The sequence below is a fragment of the Labrus mixtus genome, chromosome 19 (assembly GCF_963584025.1).
Source record: "Labrus mixtus chromosome 19, fLabMix1.1, whole genome shotgun sequence".
NCBI classification, from domain to species: Eukaryota; Metazoa; Chordata; class Actinopteri; order Labriformes; family Labridae; genus Labrus; species Labrus mixtus.
In genome coordinates, this window is record NC_083630.1 from 12,765,492 (window position 1) to 12,789,237 (window position 23,746).

Sequence of the window (23,746 nt, forward strand, 5' to 3'; positions counted from 1 at the left end):
AAAGCAAGAAAGAAACACTTGCAGGATTATAAACAACATTTTAATACAGAAGACGTCTTAAACCTGAAACAGAAAATACAAAAAAAACAGAAGAAAAAAACAACTCCACCCAACCCACAAAACTACAGACTGGAAAGACCTGATTTGTCAACCAGCATGGGAATGCACATGAAGTTAACAAACAGGACGTTTGTTACAGAGGAAACCTGTAGGATAGAAGTTAAGGTCATCAGTCATCATCTTGCTGCTAAGTGAGCGAGTTCAGATTTGTACCTTGCAGCTTCCTTCAGATTGTGAGACGACAGGAAAGATTTTTCTGAAACTTCTTCCAAAGTCCCCCAAGTCGTCGATATAGTGTTCATGTTGCCTCACTTGATATGATCTTTTTTTTTTTTTTTTTTTTTTACAAGATTCAGAAAGTGTACACAGATTATATTGTTGCTGAAACAAACAGAAGGCGGGTCATTTGGGAGCATCTTACAGTGTTCTATCCAGATTATGTGAAACGATCTTATAAAAAAAAAAAAGAAAAGAGAGAAAAGAAAAAGCACGGTGATGATCTTTGTCAAAGTGAAAATATTCCAGGAAATGTCAAAAGGGGAAACACACAAGACTTATCAAACCTCTACCAGCCTGTGGTAGAAGAACATGACTATTATTCCAAGGAACGGAAGCTGAGGTTAACAACACATTTTTGGTTAGTCTTTATTTTGCAATAATTCTTAAGAAAAACAAAGTAATATCTGAGTAATGTGGATGACTTTTAAAGTTTTAAAGGACAATCAATTCCACCTTCGGTTCCCAATTTGTTTTTTTCTTTGCAGGCTGCAGGAGGGAATTGTTATACATTTTAAGGATTGTTAAATATATTTCTTATTGGATGTTTTTCATATTTCAGATCATCAATAAAATTCATCCTCTGATTATCTTACAGCTGGACAGAACAATTGGTTTTCATACATATTGTGGGATTAGAATCATCTTTTTTTTCCCCCAATTGCAAAACGTTTTTGAGTCCTATATGTGTTTCTGGTATGTACATGATAATAACACAATGGATAAAAGACAGCACAACTGATAATCAACATAGAATAATGTCTCTTCTGCTGCCACAAGGTGTTCATTTCTTTCATCAACTTGTCCTGGCTCACTTCCATTCACAGATCTAATAGGCACTAGAATTGCCTAATGTGCCGGTCTAATCAACGTGATATATTCGACGGAGGCAGCGATGCTAATGAGGTCATTACTTTTACATTTAGCACATTCATTATCAAATATTTCTCAGTCAACAAACTTTGTCTTCAATAACACGTACGCTGTATTAATGAAGTGTTGAGAGTGGAAATAGTTTAGAAAAGTTGAGATAATTAATTGTGTGAAAATGTATTCAGCGGTTTGCCAGATTTCTAATTAGACCATCTACACAGTTTTTTTTTTTGTTTTTTTTTTAAATTACAGACTGTAAGTACGTTTTTTCAGACAATGTCGAGAACCAGATACAGACGAGGAAATGTGCAACACATAGTGTGTCTTCGGAGAATGAATTAAACACTGCTGAGCTTCTTCTCATTACCCAAAAGTGAAAATGAGTCAGTTCGACATACAGCAGCCGTTAGTGGTCCTGTTGTATTACAATTCTGCAAATCATATAAATGTAGAGAATCTAACAAATTGCTAAAATGTTAAACTTCCCAGTTTAACAGCAACCAAGACGACACTTGATAGTGAAGATGTGAAGGGACATCAGGCCATGTTTCACGGTAATACAACAAGTTAATATTTAGGTTTAACAGCCAGGTGACTGAAGGTTATGTTAGCATGTTTTAGCTAGCTTGACATTTAGCTTGCTAACAGCAGCAGACTCATTCAGACCCTTTCAACACTGTGTGATAATGCTCAGTAGACAGCAGTTGAATATTATAATATATTACTTTTTCTAACATTGGCTTATGGTGTTAAAGCGTGCAATTGACCTCTGGATTTTAAATTTGTCTGACTTTTTAGTTGTTAAAGGCTTTATATGCGATTTTTTGATCCAGCAGATGTCGCCCTCGAGCACCAGCATGAAACCAAAACAACTTGCGGTGCATTGTTGTGTTAGCATGCTAATGCTAGCAATCTTTATTATGCTCGTATCTCCACACTGCATGTAAATTTACCTGAAATGAGCGTGATCTAGAAACACAGTTAAGCAGTGAGTACAGTATGTTATTCTTCTTTTCTCTAGTTCCTCAATTAAACAACTTTTATACACGAGGGGATGAGCCGGTCAGCTGTCCGGGCGATGTAAACAAACTGAAGATAGGACTCTGAAAACTCTGAAAGCATCACAGACAGTGGGACTCTGGTGTTACACCCATTGTAGACAGTCATGACTCACAGAGTTATTTTCAGAGGATTTACTTGATTTCTATTACATCTAAGTGTGAAAAATCACATATAAAGCCTTCAATCAATCCAGGAAGTAGTGAAACTTCAACATGATTCCTCACATTTAAACCAAAGTTGTGTAACAACAGTTTAACAGCATTTGCGCTTTCTACACCGAGTGTGACTTGAGAGGGAGATGGCCACAGCGTGTTGATGTTCAGCCATGTTAGATCTATGAAAGGAAGTGGCTTCAGGAAGAAATAAATCTTAACAATAAGAAAAGCACATTTGAAATCTCTCTGCTAACGTGACTCACTGATTCTCGCCGACCTCAGAGGTCATGGGTAATCTCCTCATCCTAGCTACGAGGCAGGTTCTGCGGTCCAGACTGAGGCACACAGGCTTGCTGATGTCATCTGTTATAACCAAACTCATCAGGTGAAAACTTCTTAAAACAATAGAAGGTAGAAAAACACAACTCTAAAAACCACAGAAGAACACACATACGCACGCATATAAACTCGCACACACATACAGTCGCATTCAAATAAACAGCTCTCGTGTGCTGAGAGTTAGGCTGGCAACAATCACTGAGGTTGAATGTAGGAAGGCAGTGCATGGAAAAGGCAAACTGGCATCAGGGATTGATTAGGTGGACCTGGCTGGGGTCTCGCTGTGGCTCATTGGGCCGCCCTGTTGACTGATTTGTGTTGAAGGAGACGGCGTGTAGGGGGGAGGAGCTTCGTTTACACTAATGGTGTCCAGGCCTCCCTCAGAAATTAGAGGAGTGAGACGGGAGGGACGTGCAGCGTCGGCCTCATCACCATGTGCACACTCGCTGTAGGGAGGGGGCTTCAGATCATCCTCTGAAAAGAAAGAAGTGACAGGATGAATTAGTTTCTGAAAAAATGTTAGTGAGTTTTAACATCAATGATTATTTAAACTAACTAATTTAAGGCTGGAATCTAATCAGGTTACTTTAAAATGATTCTGCTGTGTTGACTGTGCACTGGAAGAGAGGGCAGGATGATTGAGAGTAACCCAGGAGCCAAAAGGTGGAAAAAGAAAGAGGTGACAAAAAACAACAAAACGTTGTGTGTCATAAACTGAGGAGCACGGCTATCTTGAAGAAGAAGAAGAGACAAAGGAAAATGTTGTCAAGGAAAAACTGACCCCTAAGGAGTGGAATCATCCTGACCCTCTTTGGAGCTCTCATCGACCAAATACCTTGGTGGCACTTCTTCGGTTTTGAAACTTCACGCAGCCAAGTAGTTGTCCTAGTCTCTTTAATATTTGCAAAAGAGACTCCTCGTATTGCCGTCATGATCATAAAGAAATGTGTGTCCTCCTAAGTCGCGGCTTGATTGACTTCTACCACGTTACTATAATGGTTTGAAGTTATCAGTAAGGACTGCCCAGATTTAATAAATGCACAATTCAAGTTCATAAAGATGTTGTACTTGATGTTAGCATTCTTATAAGAACACAGAGTAGAGGTGCGGAGGGGTTGATGAAAGCCTAGTGACAAAACGCGTCTGGTGCTGTTGTTGCTGCCTTACCGGGATAAAAGAAACCTAAAGGACATTTGTGTGCTGACTTTTTGTCTCTTTCTAGCATTCTTACAAGCAATGTCAGTGAACACTTTGAATGTCATACTCTTTGCCACTATCACAATGAATAAGACTATTTGTTTACAGGGAAATATAGACTTCTACAATGTGAAGCCTGTTAGTGAAAGTATGCAGAACAGACATTAAAGTAGAGCACAGCTATTCAACTATATTGCTCAGGGTGCCAAGTTTACAGAAAGCTAAGGAACCAGGGGCCAGACAAGCAAGCCCACCACAGCAGTACACTGCGTGAAAGCTGTTTTTTTCCATCAACAACACAAGCTTGTGATAGGCTGCGAGCACAGGACCAAAGATGTTCTATTAAACGGGAGCGCTCTGCTGTTTTTAAACACTTTACTGTGGCAACAATGACAGTCATTCACAAGTGTTTGTTATGGATTTTTTATTTTTTTTTAACTGTAAATAGAACTGATCTGCGGGCCAGTCTAATGTCATCCACGGGCTGGAGTTGGCCCCTGGGCCGCCATTTGAATAGACCTGAAGTAGAGTATTTAAAGATCATATTCCATTTGAAATGAGGCAGAGAAGACCTTTTCATTCAGGGTCTCTATCTGATTAAAACACACAGCCTCTCATCCATTTACCTTCAACAGTGTGAATGTTAACAAACCAACAATTTGCTGAGATTTGTAAATATCATGATGAAGGTCTGCAAATAAAGAATGACGATGTTTGAAATTAACTGGAATATTTGTTGAATAATAATTTCCATTAAGCATGTACAAATATCTGCATCTAAACATCATTATATAAAAACACTGTGTCCCAATGGAGTCTCACAGGGAAACTAAATGTTGCCACATCAGTGACTGCAGTGGAGCAAGAAGAATTTACACTTCTCTTGAACTTGTTTCAGTTATTGAAGACACCTGACTCCTGCAGTGACCATGGCATGATGTCTCCAAAAGAGCATCTGCAGGCTACTGATGAGATACAATGTGGTCTTTGAAATGAACTGCGTTTCATTCTACCGTCAGCAGTGAAAGCTTTATTTGATCAATACTTCATTATGAGAAAGTCGGAAAACACGCGTTGCATAGCGGCCAAACCGATGTGCTACATGCATTAGCACGACGAAAGTGGCTCCATTACAACGAGCCCTGAGACACACTGTGGTATCCGTGACAAGAAAAGAGATCATATGTGGGGGCGAAGTGAGGCAGCAACATCTTGTGCTATTAGTACTTAAAGGTCACCACTTCCAACCCACATTGAACCACATCCTGCTGTCAGACTGAACGAGCGCTTCACATCTAATGGAAAACCATTTGTAAAAGACGACCCAGTGCTTGAGTCCAAAAGTCAACAACCTGTCTAGAAAGCTTGGGCCGTCTTTTTAATGAACTCATGCTGATGAGCTGAGAACACAAATCTGTTGTTTTTCACATGAATGGCTCAGAGGCTTAGGTCAATGATAAGTGGGGTTTTTTAAAAAACATTTTTAGTACTGTGTGTATGAAAATCATGAGCAGGATTGGCAAAGGGGAACACAAAATAAGGAACTCAACATTTGAATGCTATCAGTTTGAGTCCTCTTTTCTCTTTTTAGTTGAACAGTATATAAAACAGCCAGCACAGCTAAAAACAGACAACAGAAATGTGTTTACTTAGACAGTGCACACTTCAAGGAAATGTTTAGGGCACAGAAATAGCCTTGAGGCTGTTCTATTCTTCATAACTAGGTTACTGACACAGAGTGAACTTTGTCTTTTTTAAAGGAGACAAAGAACTCTGTGTGTACATACAACTGTGAGCTCAGAAAAGATTACTTTACCGATAAAAGTTATTTGCTTCAGAATTACACCTCATTCTGCAAATAATGCTGTTGTGGCGGTGACCCCCTTCTGTTTTTCCAGCCTGGCGATCATTGCACTGATTCTGATGGAGTAATAATGCTGCTGGTGTTTAGAAAAAAGTGAGCAGTTCCAACCTTTGCACAACAAGTCCAGACTGTTGGATTACTAAACCTTACTCTGATCTGTTATTGTGTATTGTGCAGTTGGAAAAAAGGAGTCGCTTTAGACTGAAGCTTACTTTTTGAATATGTGTTTAAGTATTGCACTCTTTTTCCAACGAGGCAACGTGAGTGGGCTCATTATGCTGTAGGCTAAACTGTCGAGTACATGTGTCTCACATGCCTCTGCTGCAGCAACGTGGGGGCTGCAAGAGCTGCAAGGTTTGGTTTGGACCGGTTGTGTTTTATCTTGCAAGTTTCTAATAAGCACAGTCAATAAAGCTTGAAGCGTGTTTAAAAAGAAGTCTCTGTTATCTTCTCTATCTTTTCCTTAACACACATCTAGAAACATCCCTCTGGAACTTAATCAGCACCACTATCAGAAACAGCACATGCTAGCTTATACGGCTAACTGTGGCCCGAGAGTTGAGTTGTGCATGGCCCCTGTCAAATAAAGCAGCAGTTGTATGATGTAGTACTGAGTCAAACAGTGTGTGTGCTACCTCCAGACACAGCCTCATATGGTGGTGGCATGTCCAAGTGGGAGAAGGATGCAGCTGGTGGCAGGGCTGTCGAGGGCTCTTCTATTGACAGGTCATCCTGAACACCGTACCAACTCGGCCACACAGACGTTTGCTGCAGAGGGAAGAAAAGTTGAGACATTGATATACAAAAAAAAAAAAAAAAAAGCAGAAGCACACAAAGAAACACAAGGTGACATTAATATGCATAAAAACCTGCATGTGCACACACACACACAAACATTACATTAAAGTCAACATTACAAATGTCAACACTGAGGGGATACTAATGGAGCTGCTTTGCTAGTACACATCTGTACAGAGATCATTGCTTCTGGTTATGGTAATAATGATTTATCATGCATTCACTCCTCCATCGGGCCCTCTATTAAACTCTTTGCTTCAGGCACAGACTGAAAATAGAGTTCACAAACAGCAGCACAAATTTCACTTAACAAACTGCCAGACTGTAATATTGGAGAGAAATAAGACACTGCATGTGTAATGTCTGCAGGTACACTGTGTTTACACGTGTGTTTTCCAGTAGCAGGCTGACCTGAACCATCATAACCCGTCAGAAGAGTTGTGTACACAGAATGCAGGAGCAGGACTTCATAGGTGGCAGATATCCAAGATACACTACTCGGCTGTGGCACAAAATCCTTTTCAAGATATAAAAGTCAAACATTTTTTTATATTTTTATAGCCAAGTTCTCTGCATTTTGTAATCTCCTCCAAAGGGCCCATGAATGTTTCTCACTCATGCTGGCTAGTTAACTACAGCAGTAACAGGAAAGAGGCACAGGCGTATTGTGATGATGGACTGAGGCCCTTGCAGATGGATAATTAGTTCAAATTGCCATCCTGTTGTTGTGGGTGTGACAGGGAGTGATAAGGAAAGATAGAGCACAGACGGAACAACCGAAGTTCAAGGCAATTACCGCAAAAAGAACATATAGTAGTCTAATAAGTTAATTTATTATTATGACGTGTTCCAGCCCAATCATATTGTGGCTATGTACAAGTACAAAGCTTTCCACAAGCGCCTGCCGTCATTCAAACAGCCGACTGCTCACCTTATGACAGCCGACTACTTTTTTCCCCCCCATCTTTAATTCTCTGCTAAAATCATGGCGAACATAAAAGTGATGCCTGCCTGTCTGTGTGTGAGAGTGTCAGTATGTCCCTGACATCCCTAGCTGGCTACTTTTTCCCACTGGCTGACTACTTCTCATGTCTGTGGAATGCCCTGCAAGTCACAGCTTTGCTGCATCAGGGTAAAAAACAGCAAAACAAACAACAACATTTCTGTAGGCCTAAACAAAAAGGATCACAGCTTGTGGTCTAAAAATGATTCAACTCTTCCCTCCTTCTCTAGGGCCAACAATACACATCTTAAGCTTTTTCCCCCCAAAAGCTCTTCTGGGTGCACTTTTCAGGTATAGCTGTGAATAAAAAGCTTAGTGAGTGATACAGGACTTTTTCTCCCGTTTACGTGTGATTCTTTTCAGCCCAGGACTCGGGTCATCTTGCGTTTTCTCTAGAACACTTTCAGGTTGCAGGGCTATGAATGACCGTGGGGCCTCCCTGCTGCACATTCCATTAAAATCTAAACAGGGAACATTACACACCAAAGATGGCAGAGTGAAGAAGAGGGGGAGAATGGAAGGAAGGGGAGCAGAAGAAACGGAAGAGAGGTTACATGAACATGTAGAGGAGGAACTAGATTAAACAAAGGACTTCTGGAACGTGGAGAGTTCAGGAAGCTTAAAAAGAAGAACAGGAGAAAAGGTAAAGAAGAGAAAGATTTATTAAGAAGGGAGGTAGGAGGGCTGCTGTGATGGTTACTGGACATGTAGTTATCCTGTATACATAATATACTGTATGCCCAATAAGATAAGAGTATTTACATAGTCATACTGCATTTGACTCTCCCTATAATCAAGTTTCAGATTGCACACAGGATGTTAGAACCAGCTCAGGGAAACCCAGGGACAAAAGGCCAAGCATCTCTCAGTTTTAACTGCATTGTTTACTTTTTTTACATCTTGGGCATTTCCTGTTGCACAAATATCCCAAACTGTTCCAAAAATATCCTTGTTAGTGCTGTGGATGTAACCACCAAGGACAAATAACTCTAAAAGCTTGGTTAATCTCAAGATAAACTGGAAGCAACTCATTTTTTTTGCTCCCTTCAATGTACGTGAATGATTTCTTAGAAGAATGTAGTACCTTGTATGCGACCTCTCGTGCTACTAGGAAGTGGACAACGTGTAAGAAATAAGTTACAAAAACTTCAAAGGAAGCCGTTTCATGTGATTCATGGAGCATATTTAAGGATTGCTCGGAATCATTGAGTTTGCTTCCAGGTGTTTTAGAGAGGCAGTAAAGCAGAAAGGCTCTGGGGGAAACACAATTGTGATGACTGTCGAAAACCTGTGGCATAGCCCGCAGAAAAGACTGCGCACAAACTGATGCTGAAGACAAGGCTTTACTATTCCAGGCAGATCTCTGAAAATAGAAACAGAAATAAAACTACAGTCACCAAGCACTTGAGGGGAATAATAAAGAGAAGCCCGAGTTTCCCAGTGCGCATCCAATCTCATTTCTGATATAGGAAATGTGAAAACCAAGAGTCAGCAAAATAAAGAGACTCAAACAGAAGGGCATTCATGATGATCGTCACAGGGATCAGATGACTCTTAAAGAGCAGCTCAGATAAACCACAAGATTAACTAATTGCAACATCAGATTGGACTTTTCTCTTACTCACTGATACAATTTCAAGGAAACAAGAGATAGCAATTGTAGGATTTCAAGAAATGAACCCATGACGTGCAGCACAAAGAACTTTAAACCAAAACACTGACTGTTCAGATCTAGAAGGGGCCAACACTTCTGTCTGTAAATCAGTCTACTCCTGTCTGCCTTTACTGATATTTACACTCACACATCTCACATGCACGGTTGAAATTCAACAAACTTGTTTTAAAAAAAAAAAGAGATCCCACCCATACCCTCGGCAGTGCTTTCTTACTTGATAGCTGTCAAAGTTATGACTTGCCCTGCCAGACCTCTGACATCAACGAGGTCCAACGAAAGTGAGAAAGTGTGACGCTGTAACTGCACAGCCACAGACTCTCCGAGTGAGCCACTAAAAGTGAAAAGAAGCAGCCTATCTCGCCATCCTGTTCGGAATAAAAACCAACCACTTTAAAGCCCCATGCCCTTGAGAGGACAAACAACTCCTCTGCAAAAATGTAACAACTGTGACCCTATTTAACTTTCTCTTTCTGGGGGCCCGCTAACACTTCTGAGAAAAGGGCAGAGGTTCATTATGTGACACATCACTTCCAGTTTTAGCTGCTGCTCCAGAGAAGTAGTAAAAGAGGAACCACACATTAAATACCCCTTTTTTTCCACTGCACACATAATCACATTATATGATCTTGATAACATATGATTTAATAATACATTCATTTTGTACAACTAAGGTAACCAAAAAGATGTCTTCATATACTCAAAATGTATTCATATGTGTTCAAAATAACCCACATGCTGAGTACCATGAAAAACAACATTAAGTGTTATAGAGGAGGAGAGGATGTCTCTGGCTTTGTATCGACACTCTACCACAGACATTTTTCACTTTGAAGAGCCTTGAACTGCTTGTTTGTGTACAACTTGAATTGCTGCAACACACACACATGATTGGGACACACCTCCAATGCCACTTACAATGTGGAGTCACGTTTGGCAAGTATGCCAGCCTATGCACCAGTCCAATAAAACTAATTATAGGCCTTGAAAACAACCATTTATTTCACCCCTGTAGCAAAATAAAAAAGCAATTTGACATGACGTCATAGTGGTTATTTCACCCGTACACTGCCATGTTTACGTTATGGAAGCCTTCGGGTTTGAGGGGACTCTGTTGTCTGGCCCTTTCGGGTTGACATATCGGCCTACAGCTGTCAAATAACATGCATATATTTTCCATGAATTTGAATCTGATTGATAAAGGCCCATCCTGAAGGCACAATAGTAGTATAGTATATATAGTAATAGTTCGTCTGTGGTTTTCTTCTACATTATGAGACTCATAGTGTAAGCGTTTGTGTGTGAATGGGGATCTGTACTTACACTCTGTCTCTCACACATCTGGTGAAGGTAGGCCCTTCCTCCAACAATGACAATTTGAGCATTGCGTGGGTTGCTCAGGTACGCTGCCAGTTGCCTTTGTCTCGATCGGTACCAGCAGACATAGAAGAATATCTTGATGATGATAAATATGATAACAACTCTGTAAAAGAGACAGGAAGACGTGTGAACATTAGACAGGTATGGACAGTTTTACATCAATTTAAATGTTTGTTCAAGTCATAAATTAACTGTATATATATATATATATATATATATGTATATATACATATATATATAAGTTATACTCACATGTACCAGTACAACTCCATTTTTCAGGGATATCAATCAGTGAGTGGAGGTTTTCATAGCTGGGGAACAACTTGCTGGTCCCTGGCCAAAACCACACCTCCCCTGAAACGATTACATTTTAGTTTGAGTTTCCCCTGAGGCTATGTACAGTGTTACTGTACTTAACACATTTAAAAACACATTAAAATACGTCAATACTGGCTGAATATCTTTTAAAACTATACCTTTAAATAACGTGAATTCTTAAGGAAGGTTCAGTTAACTTTCTGTAAACCTAAAACAGATGGTGAGTTCCTCTTTCACTTTAGCTCTTGTTAGCCAGAGGCAAGAACATGTAACTAAATGTTGCACTTACTTCAAAAGGTAAACCAGTTCTTCTGAGTTACTAGCAGATATGTGCCATTTCCAACTCCGTTTTGTGGATGAGAGGCGAGTAGAGCTCCAGAAACCAGCGGAAGCTAACAGCTAGTTTAGCAAAGCTATCGTATTGCAGGCCACAACAACAACAGCCGCTAACTCTATTTACCTCGAACAAAACAACCGGAACCGACCTGCTTCATCTACCGACCTTCTTGGTATTATACACAAGGTGATTAGCTAGTTATGTAACATGCTACTCGTTCACTTTACACAAAGGAAACAACTCCACTGATCCAGTGTTTTATCCAGACTTAGCACTCCCCTGTGTGTTCAACGATGCCTTTGGTTTCTCAGTGGGCGGCGTTCAGAGGAGTGCTGCCTTCATTGCTTCCCGTAAACTGCACTACCGTAACACTGACGTAATTATTCGGTTAGTTTTGACGTTCAGGTGTGGTGGTTGTTGCTTTTAGAAACCGCATTCAGAAATTGCCTTTTCATAAACTTCACATCAAAGACAAGTTGCGATTTATAAAACAATAGAAAATGAAAATGAGAGAGTCATTGCCAGAAAGACTGCAGCTGATGAAATATAATTTCCGTGGATCTATGAAGGTAACACAGTAGTCTGATGTTCAGTTCCATGTCACTGTGATACTATTTAAGTCTATAATAAATTATTTAAAATACATTTTTAAATACACAGTCAATGACAATGAATGAGATGGTATACAAATAATCTAAGGGGTCATGTCAGGTTCTATTTCTTGATTCCTTACCTCCATCTAGTGGTCATTGCCTTGTAATACAACCACAACCAACCAATTCCAGACAACCAAATGTAGATTTGCAGTCAGGAAAGTGAACATGGAAGTTGAAAAAAAAAAGTTTTCCGAACAAATAGAAGGTTAGTAGGAGTTATTTTACAATCACAACTCATGGAATCTTAAGTATTTCCAGATCTGACAAAGTTTATTAATTTTATTGAAATACCAAACACCCAATTGAAACCATGCATCCAATCCAAAGGGTTTCATAGTTTAACCCAACATTCACTGAGATAAGACAACACTGATAGTGTATTTAAAGAAAATGCTTGGCTCCATCGGGTTCCATGCATATCATGGATATTTTAAATCCAATTAAATAGCTTTCATGTTAAAAATCATTTAAAACTCAAGTCATCCTTTAGTGTCACGTGTATGATTTATTAACCATTTAGTATAAGAATACGTGATAATTTATAGTAAGAGAGGCTGTGCTTTGCAGAGCTCTTCACCAATTTATGACCAGTATGTTGGCTTTGCAAAGTTTGAATCAGTCAAAACTGCTTATGTTTAACATAACATTAAGTAATCAACTGAAGTTCAACATAAACTTTGGCTTAGTCCATAAAATCCCTGAAATTTAGGAACGAAATTGCTTTTTCAGTAGCGTGACACTTCTGAGTCATTTATGTGCTTTTACGGTTATCTTCCACAATGATGGTTCTTCTTGGGTAAGTGTCTACTTCCACAACGATGTAACGGAACTCATATTTTCCAGTTTCAGGATCCTGTAAAAACACAAGTTACAAGAGTCAAAATAACATTTTAAAATAACTTTGAAAATATCACTGTTGCACATGTAGTCCCTGCTGTCAGTGTAGAATAACTTATGCTTTCAAAAGTCTTATTCTTACAAAATGGGCTGGCTAAACATCAACAGAAATGCTTTGGTATGTCACATCCATTTGAAAAACAATCATACAAACCTCTTTTGACTCCGAGTGTACAGTTCCCTTGAGACCTGGCTCAGAGCCTTCGATGTAAAACTTCAGCTGCATGTACTTCCGTCCATCCTTCAGGTACTCAAAGTGACTACAGCGGAAACACACACCCACACATTAGTACAAATTACTGCATTACCTCAGCACTACCACCTCCTCACATATGCTTACCTATGTATAAAACTGTAGATCCTATTTAAAACTAAAGTTCCAACATATGTCTTGGTTTTTTTTAAAGGATGCTCAGCACGACTACTCTTGACTTGATGGAAGACTTTCATGTTATTTAATTAGTTTATTAGCTAGAACACAAAAGTAGTATAATTTAAAACCCTTGAAGCAGCTAGGAATGCGCCATTCATTCATTAGCCAAAGTGCAAATAAACACTTTATATGAGCAGAGTAAAGACAAAAATCCCACCTGACTTGTTGCCTCCTTCCTCGACGGGTGGTCTCCCCATAACACTTGATTGGCTCCCCAAATGCGCCAATCACCTTAATTTTCAACAGACAAATGTTTCATTACATCATACTTTTAACAGGAGATGTCTTCAAAGACTTTCCCTTTGGTTGCAAAAGTATTCTTTTGTAAAGCTCACAGTCATACCACATGTACATGGAGAGCTAGCTAACATACATTACAGTACTTGTTACAACCCCTTTTCCTAAAAGTTAAGATGTCTTGTAAACTGTAACTGAAAACAAAATGTCATTTTCAAAAACATTAGGACTTCATATTTATTAAAAAAACATGTCGATTGTTGAAACTGAAAAATGTCATTGTTTTGGGAAAATGATACACCTGCAGTTTTAAATTAAGAGGCAGCAACATGTGTCACAAAAGTTGGGACAGTGACAAAGTAAGACTGGTAAAGTTATGAAATGCTTAGAATAAACACCTGATGGAGCATCTCTCAGTAATAAAAGGTTTTCCTGACACAGGTTAGAGACTTGTTTGGGTATAAAAAGAGCATCCCAGAGAGAAGGAGTCTATCTGAATTAAGGATGGGGAGGGGTTCACCTCTCTGTGGAAGACTGAGCTGCCAAAAATAAAATAAATTAAATGTGAAATTGTAAAGCGATTCAGAGAATGTCTGGAAGCAGGGGACAAGGCCAAACAGCGATATTGTTTCACATTCTGTGATGGACATCACTGCAAAGGCTCAGGAACACCTCTAAGAAAAGACGTTGTGGTAATTTAAAAAAATCACGCTTTAGCATTATAGACTAAGAACACAGACACTGTTTGGCTTACCTCTGGATCCAACCTGACTTTGTTGTAGGCTTTCCCGTAGATTTTATTTGGACTTGTTGAAGAAAAAAGCTCCTGAAACACCACATACAGCAGCCCACCTGAAACACAGAACCAACAGTATTAATATTAGTAGCAGGATCAGTTATCTGACTTGTGATAAGATCTTAAATCTTAATGGAGATGCTTGAAATCGTTTGAGTATTGTCACCTGTCACTCCGAGCCCGATGAGTACAATTATCAGGTAGGTAAAGTCTCTGCCAGCATCTTTCACTGGAAAGATAACAAAGGCAGGAGTTAACTATAACATTTATTACTTGATTAAAAAAAATACCTAAAAATATGCAGGTCACGGTCTCAAAAAAGGAAAAAAAAAAGAGCTTTATGCTTTGAATGAAAGTAGTTTTCTGTCTCTAAGACTAGACAGACCATTTTAAAATGCTATAACAGGATTCTGATCACTTGGGAACATATTTTGTCACAATTAAGATACAATGTATCAATTATAAAGATTGTGTTAAATAATAATATATTTGTTTTGAAATTTTAATGTGAGGGTTGGTGTAGGGCTGGGCGATACGGACCAAAACTCCTATCTTGATATTGATTAGCAAAATGGCGATACTCAATATATATCGATATGTATTTTATAAACAGTGAAAACACATGGAAAATGAACTACCTTTTTGTGATTTAAAAAGTAATAGGTTATTATAAAATAAAAATGTTCCTTAAATACAATAAAAGAGAGAGAGAGAGAGAGAGAGAGAGAGAGGAGGAGCAGGGTTAAGCGGGACAGACAGTCACCATCAGTGAGATTAGAAAAAGGTGACCTGGCACCTCTGTAAAGTTATTTTAATGCAACATAAACTATATCGATATTAATGATATTGTCTTACCCTATATCTTGTTTGAAAATATATCGATATATCTTAAAAACTCAATATATTTCCCAGCCCTAGGTTGGTGTCAAGGTTGTCATTTCTCTTACCTTACACGTAAAATAATTGTTTAGACAGTGGAAAAACTCACAATTAATTTGCATGTCAGTGTCCTGCTTACCTTTTTGTCCAGCTGAGGGCTTTGGGCTCCCACTCTGATACCTGGAAACTGATTTTCCTCTTTCCTCGGGGCTACTTTTATTTCTCACTGTGGAGTCGAGCGAGAAACCCCGTCGTCTCTGCACCTGAAGGAAGCAGCTGAGCGCCGGGACGACAGACCCAGGAGCCTCCCCTGTCCTCTGGAAGGTCAGTCTGGATCCTGCGGACGCCGTCCCCTGTGTGTGGATAAGCAGGCATCTCTGCATGGAGTACCCTGAAGCTTTCTGTTGTAGATTTCGGTGCAGAGCTCTCAGTATCTGCGCATAAGCCATGTTCATGTCCTCTGTGCGTTAGCTTCACTTCAGACTCTAGTTAGCCTGCACAGCTAGCTACCCAAGTGCTTAAACTACATGTAGCAACTACAGTTCAAGAGTTCAAGAGTTCTAATATGAAAGTGGCTCCGTATACGACATTACAAACTATCATTTCAGTACATACTGTGTAACATGGGTGTCATTCATATCTTTCGTGGTATTTGTATACTCGAGTCGCGTGCTTATTTCGTCACGCCATGTTCAGTGGAATCATGGGAAACTGAGTTTTTCATATAGTGCAATGTGTTTGCCTACAAATGTACAGAAAAACCGTCACATACCGACACAAAATGGTTCGATTACAGTCATAAATGGTACTCTGTATAGTTATTGATCAGATAGAAAATGTGAGTGGGATATAAACTTTATATTTAAGAAACAATCAGCTTTTAAACTATTTTCTGAAGGCTTCTATTATCAAAACAATGATAACAATGGCCAGTTGATTATCTCTTCATTATAATCTTTTGTGTGATTAATCCCACATTAATTTGTAACCTTTCACGAAATACCTTAAGTATAGTTAAAAGCATCCTTGATGTAGTGTGGTGTAAATGTGTTGTTAAACTGCTGATAATCTTTAATATAAAATATACACATCATCCAGGTGTAACAGGCCAAATGAATAATCACAATAAAATCAGTAAACATTCGTTTATTGAAAAATTCTGTCCAGCATTTTCTTATGTTATCAAAGAAATATGCAAACAGGTTAAAAAACACAATGGAGTTTGACAAAGACAAGAACAGACAAACAGGTCAAGTTCATAAATCAGTGAAAGTAAGAGTAAATAAAGGTTAGTTGTTTGAGTAGAATCATGTATGCACCTAGTCATGAAGGTTAACAGAACTTTAATTCAAACATTCACTTTTCTTGTTTTCTCATCAAGACTTCCTGGATTCGTTTTAAAAAATCCTGATACTCTAGTGTAAATAAGGAATAGGATGTAAAATCAGCAGCTCAAATATGCAATTTCATATTACATGAAAATGATTTAAAAAACCTGATTCTGTTTTTTTTTTTAATTCTCCATGAACAACTTTACATTAAAGGTACGCTATTTTCAATAAAGTTCCAGGCCCATTATCTGAAATGAACAGAGTCCCTTGGCTCTTCATTCCGAGCCAGTTTGTAGAGCACTGAACAGGAAGTGTCCCCTCTGCAGTCCAAAGCAAAGAAAAATCTTGATGCATACACCACAAACCTTTTATTTAAAAAGACGTTTCTCATCACAACACTCTACATTTGTAAAGTTACTCAGGACAACAGGTCGCTCAAGATGCAAGGGAGAGAAACACTTTATCTCCGAATGCTCAAACTTGGCAAGATGCAGAGGAATGATGCATCTGTCTGATGTATCTGCAGAGAAATGAAAACACTATTACTTTCAGTCTGTACTTGGTCCTCCACTTCTCTTACGTATATACTGCCTAGCTGGGCTGCTTGCGATCAAATTGGTTCAGACTTACCTAATCACTGAGATGTCTACCTCTATTAATGTGGTGGCAGATGACACTGTGTGTGTTTCAGAGAGAAAGAGAGTGAAGAAAGAGAGCTAGTGATGGGTGTTTGCGTGAGCTATCTTAAACTGTTTTAACAACTAAAGCGTTGGAAAAATTAGGTAACAAAAAGACAAAACACAGACAGTAGTGCGATGCATGTATAGAAAAGAAACATTTTATTCAGTATCTGCAGACAAATGGTTCTGTGAATGACTGTGTGTGTATGGAGGAAAAACTGAGTGAAGAGCATGGAAGTAAATGACGCTTATGTGGCATTGAATACAGGAAAAAATGTACATATAGATGGCAAATTCCATAAAATCACAGTAAGAAAAAACAAAACATACTCTGACAATGACAGCGTAAGAAAAGAAGTCATAAGCAAGTGTGTGTGAGTTGCATGAGTTGATGTTATTGTGCTCACAGCTGTTCTACTCTAATCCTTTTCCACATAATGCAGGCTGACCAAAACCAGCCTGCCAACAGTATTATTTCACTGTGAGGATAGCCCACCTCTCCTGCACTTTGTATGGGTCTGATCTCTTCAGGACAAACAGAAGAAGTCAATAAACTTGTCTTTCAGGTAAGAGTTAATAGGGTTTGAGCTTTCTAGGACTAATTTTATTGTCCTGTTGAGTGAAAAAGAAAAAGTCGTTTGAATGCTCTGGAAAGCAAATCAGCCACAATTAATTCCCCAACATCCAAAAACACGTGATTGTGAAACATGGATACTAGACTCTAACATGGACACTGACAGTTTGAGGACACATTACATAAAGATAGAGAAACTTTTGACAAAAAAACAAAACAAAACAAAAAAAAAACAATGGAAATGTGAAGCATCATTGTTTTTTTTGTTTTTTTTTTACAAAGCATCAGTAAAATCAGCCCTGAATGTTCATTTGAATAACTGTAAAAACGGCCATCCTTTCAGTTAGCCCTATAGTACAAAAGTCTGTTTTAGTACAAAGGTATTAAGCTCCTACGGTAGAGAGAGAGAGTTAGAAGACAAACAGACTTGAAGTGAATACATGGCAACTCAAAAGGAGAACTCTTTCAATAAAACGATCGGTCAAAAAGTCAGTCAACTTATTTTAAAGGGAGTTTGAGTTGAACAAGAAATGGAAGTTTAAGCGACGACATGCAGTGCAATAAATAGTGAAGATTATTTTTTTGATCACTTCTTACGTCCACATGATTTATGTATCATTAGATGGGGGGGGCATTTCATATCTTAATGTTAGTGTGTTAATGCTTTTAATGGGTATAAATAAGCATGCACAAGCCACTCGGCTTTGAATTATTAGCAAAATTAAACTACGTCTGGTTATTCCTACAGTGTTAGATTTATTTGGGTTAGTCATGAATCAATTCAAATTTCTGCTTGTCAAAAAAAAAACATCCTCTATTGCAAGCATCTATAATAAGCCATTCAAATCATAATGTTTGCTATTATTTGAAACGTACATGCTTTAAAAAATGAACTTGACGATGTTTGATCACATTCATTTTGTTATCAGTGAGAAATCTATGACAGTAACAGGTGTTCCTGGCTAACATCCCAAATTTAAAAATTGGATTAATGAATAATCAGGTTCATTGTAAAGGTCCATTTGTTTCCAGTGAGACAGAAAAAAATCTGGATTTATTACAGTACGCACAAAGCTAACTTATTTTCAAAACTCTCACAGCGCTTCATCTGCAGGATATCCTTCTAGTCCCACGTTACAGAACATTCAGTTTACTTTCAGCAAAGTGTCCCTTCATCATCATCATCATCATCAGCATCATGCTGGTGTAAATCCCCGCTCCGCTTTTTCATATTTCAGTGACGCCCGTTCGTATTGATCCAGGATTGCACTATTCTCAAGAAGTCTACATGATGGAGACAATGCGACATAATGTAGAACATAAGCAGACACACACACACAACAGGATAGCAAATTGATCACACATCCAGACAAAGCAACAACGAGTATCACTTGATGTGACTGCTCCATTATAACTGAATGTAATCATTACGCTGCAAACATAAACTAATACTTTATTTCCCTTTGGATCTATCTTTCACCTTTCTCAACTCAAATGTTTTTTAACTTCTTTTTTTTAATGATATGTTACTGAGCTTATTGCAAGGTCATGAGATCAAGTCATATGGAGCAATCACATTCACTTCTACACACAGGCATAAATATGGCTCACAATAAAACCAAACACAAAAAAAATCAAATGCTACGAGTGACATAAATCATGCAAACCCACAGAAGAAGTATGTATAAGAGTGTGATCAGTCAAGATTGTTTTAATTACAAAGGTATTAAAATGATTTAACCTCACTTTGCATATTCACACAGCTGCCATTTTGCTCTGACATCAAGCTCAGGTTGGGAATGTAAAAAAAATCAAAAATCAACATATGTCTTCCAAAGGAATAAGTAACTGAAATGATATTGGTCAGTGAAAATCTTTAGGGCTATGTATAGTAGGGGTGGGAATCACCAGAGTCCCCAGAGTCCCCACGATACGATAGTATCACGATACTGGAGACACGATACGATTCTATTGCGATTTTTATCATTTTGCGATATGCTGAGAATTGCGATACAATATATTATATTATATATTGCGATTAAGCTTTTTAACTACATATTATTTCCACTACACTAAGCTGAATCAAGAACTGTTTTGTCAAATAAGATACAATTCTCAGTTTATTCATCTCACTTCAGTCTTTTTATTTGTATTTCAGCCTAAATGAACTTTAACATGAATTCTTAACAATGCAACTTGTTCAAAATGAATTGTGCAACCCCTTAAGCAGTTAAAATTTTTAAAAGAATATCTAAAATATCATATGAAAAATATCCATACTTGGCCGTCATGAGATGATATAATATCCCCACACAAAATATTGCGATACTATACTGTATCGATTTTTTACCCCACCTCTAATGTATAGTTTTAATCAACATATTTGTTAGCTAAGTTAGCTATCGACTACCAACGGAATAAAGTAACCAAAGTGCTCAGGTGCAAGCCGATACGCGTTGGTGTATTTTAATGTTTGTAGCCCTATGAACTAAAGGCCTTTTATATTTTATATTTTTCCAACCATCCTGAGTGCCTGGACCTGGATTATTCATACCGATGTTTTTTGGTCTTAAGTTTTCCTCCTCTTTTTTGAAGTTTTCCCTTCCCGGAGCACCGGTGGTTTGAGGGATACCAGAAGCGTTCCTGTTCTCCCATTTTTTTTTTCTCAGGCACTATGTAAGCTGAACGGCAGACAGAGGTAGGGACCTGGGCGTTCTGATCCCCAGCTGATCACCTCTCTGTTGGGGAAGGAACTGAAGGTGTTGATGGAGACAGAGCCTCACCTGAAACCTTTGACCACAGCAGTTCAAAAATTGAGCTAAGCCACCTTAGCATGATTTCAGAGCAAACTGGTTACTGTGTGAATATCATTAAGGTACTTTTGTTAGCCTTTGCAAAAATTCAGATGATATAATTAAATAAAAACATGAGGCAACATGTCTGTTTTTGTGTGTGTGTGCTTTTTTGTGGCATTAACTTGTCTTCACACAACTAATATTATAAATCATTTGCTGTAGGCCTACAGGGAGAAAGTGCACAGGTTAGACACATTTATTCAACGACAGCTTCAAATAAAGATGATTCAAAAAGTCCATGCTAATGAGTAACCACTGAGTGACACAATGTATGACCTCGAGAGGACATACAGTTTACTCGAGCATCACAAAGACTTCAAACAAACTCAGTCGGAGGGCAAGATGGCTGCAAGCAGGAAAACCATCTTGGTGAAAATGAACAATAATCAAAACGTTAAAAAAATCAAATAAATCCTGCGCAAAAACAAAACAAAACAATAATCACAGAATAGGAAACAAAAAAATAACTTACACAAAAGTATATACTGACTGGGCAAATGATGACTACACAACATATAGTAATGTTGATTGTTGGATAAGGGTGCTTACCTTGAGATTGTCTCTTAGACCCTAGTTGTGTTGTACTCTGATTCATGTTTGCTCAAAGAGCCAATGAGGCAGAACCTGAAATGTCACGGCTCTTTCGTTTAATATCAAACTCCTTTTGCATAGAAAGATCAGAATGCATAATGTGCTACTACATCACAGGAATCAACTTCATGAGTGCTGTGCTAGTCTCGGGGAGTCTTGCATGCAAACTTGTAGAAAACAAACAGTAGAGAAGAACACTCTGAAAAGAGCACATACTGTAGACAGTGCATGCAGCAGAATGTTGCACCTATTGTCATCCAAAATAGACCTTCACATTTTGATTTTGTAAACATATAGTTACTTTCAGAGCAGTCAAGGTGCCAATATACAGTAAAATACCGTTTTTTTTAAAGACTAAATGCTGCTCATGCCAAAAACTTGTGCTATAAGGAATTATCTGATATATCATTAGTATCAAAGCTAGAAATAGAAATGCTCTTATTAGAATGAATTGCATAAATGTCAGTAAAGTTAATCATCCCTATGAGGCACAGATTCAAGCCCTTGTGCTAATAGTTTAAATACGACTGGTAGCAGTATTAATTTCCAGAAGAACGAGGTCTGTATTTGTAGAAAGACCCGATTCAAAGCTACAAATGTAAGTTATAAATCACAGTTTGAGGAAACCTAGCAGTGGGGAATTTGACATGTTCAAAGGTGAGCATGCAAGATCATAACATAGCCCTTTGTGAAACTTAAAAAGGGTTTCAATGATAAAAAGGGGAGAAAGAACGAGAATCAATGACAAAAAGCTAATAATACTCTTAAAAAAAAAAAGAATGAGAAAAGAAGTGAGAACCGAGTGTAATAAGAGGAAAATACAAATGAATGTTAAGTTTCCCAGATACATTTCAGACATCCCCACAGTTAACTCTAGTGCTGCTGACACTTCCTCATCAGAAATCAATGGATACTGACCGCTGTACTGCCTTTTCATGGCGTGAAAGCCGGTGGCTGGTGGTGGGAACTTCGTCCAGGTCGTCATCCAGGTCACATCCAGTGTCCGCCGCATCTTGTGAGTAGCTGTGCTTCATGACCAAGATGCTCCTGCGGTTTCCTGTGGTCGGTAGCAAAGGCCGCACCGACATGGGCGGCTGCGGGAGGTCCGTGAGGAGGGTGGCCGCTGCGTTGTCTCGAGCGCTCAAGTTCCCACGGCTTCCTCGTCCGCTGAGCGATAGCTGGGATATGTGGGCCGAGCCGGGGTTGGAGGAGGAGCCGCAGTGGTGATCGTGGACACAGCGGGAGGAGGCACGGCGGAGGGCGTGATAGTTTTCAAAGTCTTCCGCCAGGTCAACTAAGTCTGCTGAGGTGGCTGCAGCCGCTGTCGCACTCCGTAAAGTACACAGCTCATAGTGAGGCGGCTCAAAGACCTCCTGGAACATAGTGGGGTCAAAGTCCTCACGTCGCAGGATGTACTTTTTGCGTGGCTGCTTGATCTGGACGATGACAGAGACGATAAGGAGAATGAGGACGATGCAACAAGTGACACCAATTATGGTCCCGTTGGTGTTGTTCAGGTTGTCCAGGATGTTTGCTTTCCTCTTCTCTGTAAAATGACAAAAAAGCAGCACATCAGACAGGGAAAGTTTATGAGAAGAATAAATATATCACAAAGTAAGATGCCCTGCAAAACATGTTAGGATACCCATTACAGTGAGAAAACAGCTTTTTTCAACATTGCCAAATTGATTGAATTTTCATAAATTGTGCTGCCCTAACAGTTTGTGTACCAGTTTTGGTATCCAGTAAGGTAATCGAGGCCAATGCAACAAACTGCTCCCCATCCCCATTGTCTGTAAGAGCATACTTTATTTTGAAAGGATCTGGAACTCCATAGGCCTTCTGAATAAATAGGGTTAAATGAACCAGTGAAAAACTAAATTCTAAATGATTTTACTGAAACATGACTTACATCACAGAAGCAAATCTGTTTGGATCGTGGAAAATGAGGTTGAATGAGGTCAATAACACACCTGTAATTAGCTCAATAGATTCCTCCAATGATAACAAAATGTAGATCTTTGAGATTGTTACTGTGAAGGTTGCATTAAACAGGTCATCTATCTGCTGTGATGTTGGCTGCAAATGTTTGCATCTCTGGCTAACTAGCTTGCTACCCTCGCTTTTTACCAAACCAAGCACTACTCAGCTAAAGATAAACACATTCACTGTGCTGTATTTCCATTCTGTGTTAACAAGTCCAGGTTACAAGGCTACCATTTCAAGGCATAGGCTAACACTGAAGTTCTTTGTTGCTGTATTGGACATTGGGAAGTGGTCCAGGATGTTAAGCTAAACACGGTATCCAAGAGAGCTCTACATTTTCCTGATGCAGCAAATGAAGCAAAGGGCAGGACCGGATTCCAACCCACGGCTGCTGTGACAAGAACTACAGCCTCTGTACATGGGGTGAGTGTCACAACCGCTAGGCTATCCAGCGCTGCGGAAAATACTGTTTTAAACTATTACAAACTAGGCATCAG

At 38.9% G+C, this 23,746-nt stretch overlaps 3 protein-coding genes across 8 annotated transcripts in view; all 3 read right to left on the reverse strand.

Annotated features, from left to right (window-relative positions):
• Positions 1–689: 689 nt before the first annotated feature.
• Positions 690–11,659, reverse strand: si:dkey-118j18.2 (uncharacterized). The gene is made up of 5 exons (XM_061064008.1): positions 11,287–11,659; positions 10,932–11,033; positions 10,623–10,782; positions 6,462–6,594; positions 690–3,239 (listed from the first exon to the last, which is right to left on the reverse strand). The coding sequence occupies exons 2-5, from the start codon at positions 10,949–10,951 to the stop codon at positions 3,022–3,024; spliced, it is 531 nt and encodes a 176-aa protein (XP_060919991.1). The 5' UTR covers positions 10,952–11,033; positions 11,287–11,659; the 3' UTR covers positions 690–3,021.
• A 595-nt stretch (positions 11,660–12,254) lies between these two features.
• Positions 12,255–15,913, reverse strand: timm21 (translocase of inner mitochondrial membrane 21). Its single transcript, XM_061064282.1, has 6 exons — positions 15,372–15,913; positions 14,520–14,582; positions 14,312–14,409; positions 13,478–13,551; positions 13,042–13,147; positions 12,255–12,843 (listed from the first exon to the last, which is right to left on the reverse strand). Exons 1-6 carry the CDS (start codon positions 15,685–15,687, stop codon positions 12,742–12,744), a joined length of 759 nt encoding a protein of 252 aa, XP_060920265.1. The 5' UTR covers positions 15,688–15,913; the 3' UTR covers positions 12,255–12,741.
• Positions 15,914–16,363: 450 nt separating this feature from the next.
• neto1l (neuropilin (NRP) and tolloid (TLL)-like 1, like) overlaps positions 16,364–23,746 on the reverse strand; it is a 73,208-nt gene continuing 65,825 nt past the window's right edge. Inside the window, exons 10-13 of one of the 6 annotated variants that reach the window (XR_009676622.1) lie at positions 22,182–22,809; positions 21,222–21,296; positions 17,194–17,239; positions 16,364–17,083 (exon numbers count right to left, since the gene is read on the reverse strand). Coding sequence is in view for 5 of the 6 variants with exons in the window: in XM_061064277.1 (XP_060920260.1) it covers positions 19,014–19,101; positions 22,182–22,809 (716 nt within the window). In the remaining variant the exon portion in view is untranslated. Of the gene's footprint in view, positions 17,240–18,046; positions 19,102–21,221; positions 21,297–22,181; positions 22,810–23,746 lie in introns of those variants that run through there. The other 5 variants (XM_061064279.1, XM_061064278.1, XM_061064280.1 and 2 more) reach the window with 5 other exon arrangements.

Coding starts and splice junctions, on each gene's coding strand:
- si:dkey-118j18.2 (XM_061064008.1), bottom strand. CDS start 10,951: ATGGAGTTGTACTGGTACAT. Junction 10,783..10,931: donor ATGGAGTTGTACTGGTACAT/GTGAGTATAACT, acceptor TCTCTTTTACAG/AGTTGTTATCATATTTATCA. Junction 6,595..10,622: donor AGATGTGTGAGAGACAGAGT/GTAAGTACAGAT, acceptor TTCCCTCTGCAG/CAAACGTCTGTGTGGCCGAG.
- timm21 (XM_061064282.1), bottom strand. CDS start 15,687: ATGAACATGGCTTATGCGCAGATACTGAGAGCTCTGCACCGAAATCTA. Junction 13,148..13,477: donor GGAAGGAGGCAACAAGTCAG/GTGGGATTTTTG, acceptor TTTCCGCTGTAG/TCACTTTGAGTACCTGAAGG. Junction 12,844..13,041: donor TACACTCGGAGTCAAAAGAG/GTTTGTATGATT, acceptor GTGTTTTTACAG/GATCCTGAAACTGGAAAATA.